The sequence below is a fragment of the Babylonia areolata genome, chromosome 11, assembly GCF_041734735.1.
Source record: "Babylonia areolata isolate BAREFJ2019XMU chromosome 11, ASM4173473v1, whole genome shotgun sequence".
NCBI classification, from domain to species: Eukaryota; Metazoa; Mollusca; class Gastropoda; order Neogastropoda; family Buccinidae; genus Babylonia; species Babylonia areolata.
The window spans coordinates 22,818,124-22,825,458 of NC_134886.1; the positions used below are offsets into that span (position 1 = coordinate 22,818,124).

Genomic DNA, 7,335 nt, shown 5'->3' on the forward strand with positions numbered 1-7,335 from the left:
TATCAGGAAAGGAAACTGTCCAGTAAATGAGGTATGCACCACAACAAATATCAGTCAAAAACGGCTCCACTAGGCAGTGTGTCCGTACGCACGTCTCCATAAATCATTACATTGTATTCTCTTTCTCCCAAGCCCCCCCTATCCACCCATCCTTCCTACACACACACACACACACACACACACACACACACACACACACACACACATTAAATTTTTATTTTTAAATCGTCAGTTTAATTTTGCATCGGTTAAAAAGAAAAGCAAATGCAAATTGTTTTGATACACCATGGGTAAGTTTTTACGTTCATCAAGAAAATAATTATCTTCTGTATTAAAAACCTTCATATCGAAAATCTTAATATCTTGTTCAATGTTCATTGAGAATAGCTAATACTCTCAAATTTATCTCAGTTTGTCTTGATCCACATTTAGATAATGCTAGTGGACCAAGGAACACACAATTCACAGGGAAAGTAAGTGTTATAATATCAACATGCGAGCCTGAAGTTCGTGAAAAAAACACACACAAAAACCACACACACAAAAAAAACAACCCGATAGCAGCAAAGCCTGTAACTCAGTCATCAATCATATTACTCAATCAGTCATTCTATAACTCAGTCATCTTTCCTGTAACTCAGTCATCAATCACGTAACTCAGTCATACATCCCATAACTAAGTGATATTTCCAATAACTCAGTCATTAGTCATATAACACAGTCATCCTATAACTCAGTCATTTTCCTCTAACTCAGCCATCAATCATGTGACTCAATCATTCATCCTATAACTCAGTAATCTTTCCTATAACTCAGTCATCAATCATGTAACACAGTCATCCTATAACTCAGTCATCTCTCCTATAACTCAGTCATCTCTCCTATAGCTCAGTCATCTCTCCTATCTCTCCTCTCTTACTCAGTCATCTTTCCTCAAACTCAGTCATCAACTAAATAACTCAATCAGTCATCCTATAACTCAGTCATCTTTCCTATAACTCAGTCATCAATCATGTAACCCAATCATTCATCCCATAACTAAGTCATATTTCCAATAACTCAGTCATCAATCATGTAACACAGTCATCCTATAGCTCAGTCATCTCTCCTATAACTCAGTCATCTCTCCTATAACTTAGTCATCTCTCCTATAACTCAGTCATCTCTCCTATAGCTCAGTCATCTCTCCTATCTCTCCTATTGCTCAGTCATCTTTCCTCAAACTCAGTCATCAACTAAGTAACTCAATCATTCATACTAGGATGAGGTCATCTTTCCTGTAGCTCAGTCATTCATCCCATAACTTAGTCATATTTCCAATAACTCAGTCATTAGTCATGTAACACAGTCATCCTATAACTCAGTCATTTTCCTCTAACCCAGCTATCAATCATGTGACTCAATCATTCATCCTATAACTCAGTAATCTTTCCTATAACTCAGTCATCAATCATGTAACACAGTCATCCTATAACTCAGTCACCTCTCCTATAGCTCAGTCATCTCTCCTATCTCTCCTATTACTCAGTCATATTTTCTCAAACTCAGTCATCAACTAAGTAACTCAATCATTCATCCTATAACTCAGTCATTTTTCCTATAACTCAGTCATCAATCATGTAACTCAATCATTCATCCCATAACTAAGTCATCTCTCCTATAACTCAGTCATCAATCATGTAACACAGTCATCCTATAACTCAGTCATCTCTCCTATAACTCAGTCATCAATCATGTAACACAGTCATCCTATAGCTCAATCATCTCTCCTATCTCTCCTATTACTCAGTCATCTTTCCTCAAACTCAGTCATCAACTAAGTAACTCAATCATTCATCCTATAACTCAGTCATCTTTCCTATAACTCAGTCATCAATCATGTAACCCAATCATTCATCCCATAACTAAGTCATATTTCCAATAACTCAGTCATCAATCATGTAACACAGTCATCCTGTTACTCAGTCATTTTTCTCTAACTCAGTCATCAATCATGTAACTCAGTCATCCAATAAATCAGTCATCCTATATCTCAGTCAGCAATCATATTACTCAGTCATCAATCATACAACTCAGTTATCAGTCATCCTATAACTCAGTCATATTTCCTATAACTCAGCCATCAATCATGTAACTCCATCAGTCATCCTATAACTCAGCCATCATTCATGTCACTCATCCATCCTATAACTCAGCCATCATTCATGTAACTCATCCATCCTATAACTCAGTCATCCTATGACTTAGTCATCAATTATTCAACTCAGTTATTAGTCATCCTTGAACTCAGTCATCTTTCCCGTAGCTCAGCCATCAATCATGTAACTCAATCAGTCATCCTATAACTCAGTCATCTCTTCTATAACTTAGTCATCTTTCCTATAACTCAGTCATCAATCAAGTCACTCAATGTCATCAGACATCCTGTAACCCAGTTATCCTTCCTGCAACTCAGCCATCAGTCTGTGTTCTGAAGGCAAGTTAGTCACAAGGTGATGTGGTGTGTCCTGAAGACAAATCAGTTACACAGTGGCGTGTTCTGAAGGCGAAATAGTCACAAAGTGGGGTGTTCTGAAGGCAAACCAGTCACAAAGTGATGTGTCTGAAGTAAAACCAGTCACAAAGTGACGTGTTCCTGAAGGTAAATCAGTCACAAAGTGGTGTCTTCACAGGGCACGTCAGTCACAAAGTGGTGTGTTCTGAATGTAAATCAGTCGCAAAGTGACGTGTTCTGAAGGTAAATCAGTCGCAAAGTGGTGTGTTGTGAAGGTAAATCAGTCACAAAGTGACGTGTTCTGAAGGCAAATCAGTCACAAAGTGGTGTGTTGTGAAGGCAAATCAGTCATAAAGTGACGTTTTCTAAAGGCAAATCAGTCACAAAGTGGTGTCTTCTGAAGGTAAATCAGTCACAAAGTGGTGTGTTCTGAAGGCAAATCAGTCACAAAGTGGCGTGTTCTGAAGGTAAATCAGTCATAAAGCCACGTGTTCTGAAGGCAAATCAGTCACAAAGTGGTGTGTTCTGAGGGCAAATCAGTCGCAAAGTGGGGTCTTCACAGGGCAAATCAGTCGCAAAGTGGGGTCTTCACAGGGCAAATCAGTCGCAAAGTGACGTGTTCTGAAGGCAAATCAGCCACAAAATGGCGTGTTCTGAAGGCAAAGGCAAATCAAGCACAAAGATGTGTGCTCTGAAGGCAAATCTAGCACAACGGTTCACAAGGAACGTGTCTTCAGGGCAAATACACCTACGAACCCACCACCATTTTTTTTTGACAAGTCCAGCAAACTAAACAATTTTTTTTCCCCCAAGGCAAATCCAGCTAACTCCACACCACCGACGTAGTATTAAGCCAAATGTAGCAAACCATACACCACCAAATCCGACAAACAATACACCACCAAATCTAACAAACCCTCACACCAATAACGGAAGTGTCAAAGCAAATAAATAGAGCAAGCCATACACCACTAAAATGGTGCTAAGGCAAACAAACAAACAAAAAAAATCCAACGAACCAATCACCACCAAGTTCTTAGTGTTCAAGGTCAAATCAAACAAACCCTACACCACCACCACCGATGGTTTTTGTTGTTGTTGTTGTTGTTTGTTTGTTGTGTTTTTTTGTTGTTGCTGTTGTTTCAAGGCAAGTCCAACAAACGATTTTCGGCGTACAGTCGCTGGGTGATGTCATAGATGGAGTCCAGTTGAGTGATCAAGGCGTGGACCTTCGCCATCTCCCGCGGGGTGTCTGCCATGTGGAGCTTCACCAGCAGCTCCTGTCTGTCCGGCAGGGAGTACAGCGCCACCTGCACGGCCTTCCTCATGATCCAGGGGTGGTGCTTGGCCAGGGTCCTGTCGTAGGCCTCCGCGGCCTGTTCAGAGAACGTGCCGCCCCTGCGGATATCGTTCAGGTTGGACACCAAGGCCGAGATGAACTGCAGCGCCCAGTGAAGGCGGAGGAAGGTCCGGGATCCCGAGGGCTGGTCCGTTTGGACCGTCAGGTGGTGGTCCATTTCGTATCGGACCATGCTCTGGGCGGTGCGGAAGTGGGGAGCCAGGGTGGGGTGGTGGCGGTAGTTCCTCAGGATGGTGATCTTGTCCTGGATCTCCGAGCTGACGAAGCTGAAGACCGTGCCTAAGGGTGGGAACATCCTGGAGGGAGAGAGAGGACTTCACGTTTCAGACTACACGCTTTAGACCTCACACTTCACGCTTCAGACATCAGACTTCACGCTTCAGACCTCACACTTCACGCTTCAGACCTCACACTTCAGACTTCACGCTTCAGACCTCACACTTCAGACTTCACGCTTCAGACCTCACATTTCAGACTTCGCACTTCAGACTTCACGCTTCAGACTTCAGACCTCACACTTCGGACTTAACGCTTCAGAACTCACACTTCAGACTCCACGCTTCATACTCAACACTTCAGACTTCACGCATCACACTTCGCATTTCAGACTTCACGTTTCAGACTTCAGACCTCACACTTCAGACTTTGCACTTCAAACTTCTGACTATACACTTCACGCTTCACACTTCAGACTTCACGCTTCACATTTCAGACATCACACTTCAGACTTCACACTTCACGCTTCACGCTTCAAACTTCACACTTCACGCTTCGCGCTTCAGACTTCACACTTCAGCCTTCACGCTTCAGACCTCACACTTAACGCTAACACTTCACGCTTCACACTTCAGACTTCACACTTCATGAAGTCCTCAAATGATGAGGACAATCTCCTTTCAAGCAGTGAAAACATAGAATACAAGCAGGTAGATTTACCCGCACGTGCCACACTCCCCCTCCTCTCCCCCCCCCCCTCCACCCCCCCTCCCCTCCCCTTCCCTTCCTTATGCACGAATATACAGGACACTCTGCAGCACATACATGTACTCTTGATCCCCCCCCACCTCCTCCCCCCCCCCAACACACACACCCTCCATCCCCCCCCCTCCCCGCCCCCCCACGCCCCCCACCCCCCCGAAAAAAGGTACAAATACTCACACACACACACACACATACACGCGTGCACATGTGTGCGCACGTGCGCACACACACACACACACATACACGCGCGCTCGCACGCGCATACTTGGGTGCAGGGGATTACAGTTTTGGAGGCTTCCAACACAAGGCTGGAATCGAACACAGCAGTGGAGAAGCAACTTTGTATAATGAGTTCCGCACTGGTGTGACAAACACCCGTGTGTCCCACATGTGTGAGTGTACTAAAAAGTGTACCTTTCTCCATGATAAAGGCGAGGTGAACGACCAATTGCCTCATTGCGCCCTTAACCCATTCAAGCCTGGGGAGTTTACATACAGCCCCAGCAAGCTTCCCGGTCAGACCGACGTGGAAAAACGCAGAAAATAATACTGAAATCGACCTTCTTTACCTTCTCTAAATTGATACATGTCCGGAAATACTATATAGATCATTTCTCTTTCCTTGCGGTTTTATACATAATTATTATGCAGAAGCGTGGAAACCGCTTTTTTTTTCTTTTTTTTTTTTTTTTTTTTTAATAATGCAACGGATTTCAAATCCAGACCAATGCTCAAGCGCAGGGTCGAATGAGTTAATGTCGACATTTTCACATCTTTGGAGATGAGTTTAACGACCTATCGTATTTACGCCCTCAAGGTCAAGTTGTTGAGGGCAAACGGAAGGGGTCTTGATTTTTCAAAGCGTTAGTCTGCCCTTGATAACACCGGCTAACTCCTTACTTATAAATAATACCCTTTAACTCTCTCCATACGAAGGGCGCAAGAGACGACGTTAACAGCGTTTCACCCCAATTATCATCATCAAAATATTGCAAGCGGAAGGCTCTTATACTGAAGAGGTGAATGTTGACAAAGAATACCACAATTCTGGCGACGGAAGCTAAAGGTTGGGTCATTCAGACACCCACTGGACATCCGAGGGGTCTGTGTAGAGGAGAAGAGAGGGCTGGCCGTACTGAGTGAGTTAACAAGCTTTCAGCACAAGGTGCTTTCCACACCCATATACACCTGTGACCCTATACATACTGATTAGGTGATTTCAGTTATTTTAAACTCCACAGAAAACACTGCCAAGGAGTTAAGCTTTCGGAATCTACGATTTTGTTGTTATTATTGTTTGTTGTTGTTGTTGTTTTCTCTGTGAGAAATGTCGCAAGAGAAAGAAGGTTGAAATACTAAATAACATGACCAAGTTAAAACGTCTTCTTCTTTTTTTTTTGGGGGGGGGGGAAATGTAGTTAGATAATTAATGAGGGTGAGATACGATGTAACAAAGTCCTAATTAAAACCGTATCAGTTGCAGTGTGAAGAGTGCTACATACTACGATGAGGAGTTGTATTGGTGTAGCCTGTATCTGTGGCTGTGTGTGAAAGGAACTAAATTGCCTTGTGTGTGTGTGTGTGTGTGTGTGTGTGTGTGTGTGTGTGTGTGTGTGTGCAGTGCGCGTATATTTCCGCCCTATCTGTCATGTGACAGTGCGTCATAATTATCATAGTGTGCCGTGTACCTGTGTTTCTACGCCATGTCCTGGTGATGTCGCGCGCACATTAGTTCACTCTGTATTTTTGTTTCCCGTGCATGTCTGTGTCTTTGTGTCCTTTGTACCTCTGCATTTGTATCTCTGCGTCATGTGTCTGTGTTCTGTTAGTGTGTCTCTGTGTCTGTATCTCTGTGTCATGTGTCTGTATCTGTGTATTCTCTGTGTCATGAGTCTGTGTCATGTGTCTGTCTGTATCTCCGTGTCATGAGTCTGTGTCTGCATCTCTGTGTCTGTATATTTGTGTCATGTGTCTGTATCTCCGTGTCTGTATGTGTATATGTGTCTGTATATCTGTGTCATGTGACTCTATCGATGTGTCCTGTATGCATATATATGTGTCTGTATCTCTGTGTTCTGTGTCTGTATCTCTGTGTCCTGTATGTGTATATCTGTGTCTGTGTCATGTGTCTGTATATCTGTGTCATGTGTCTCTGTCTCTGTGTACTGTATGTGTACATCTGTGTCTGTATCTCTGTGTCATATGTCTGTATCTCTATGGCTCTCTGTCTCTCTGTGTCTGTATCTCTGTGTTCTGTGTCTGTATCTCTGTGTCCTGTATGTGTATATCTGTATCTCTCTGTATCTCTGTGTCATGAGTCTGTGGCTATATCTCTGTGTCTGTATGTCTGTGTCATTTGTCTGTATCTCCGTATCTGTATGTGTATATCTGTGTCTGTATATCTGTGTCACGTGTCTCTATCTCTGTGTCCTGTTAGTGTATCTCTGTGTCTGTATATCTGTGTCATGTGTCTGTATCTCCGTGTCTGTATGTGTATATC

The 7,335-nt window shown here is 43.1% G+C and overlaps 1 protein-coding gene across 1 annotated transcript in view; it reads right to left on the reverse strand.

Moving 5' to 3' along the window:
* Positions 1-223: 223 nt before the first annotated feature.
* The window catches only part of LOC143287599 (ceramide-1-phosphate transfer protein-like), a 20,177-nt gene continuing 13,065 nt past the window's right edge, over positions 224-7,335 (reverse strand). Inside the window, exon 4 of the mRNA XM_076595710.1 lies at positions 224-4,150. Coding sequence (XP_076451825.1) covers positions 3,637-4,150 — 514 coding nt within the window. The 3' untranslated portion in view covers positions 224-3,636. The remainder of the gene's footprint in view (positions 4,151-7,335) is intronic.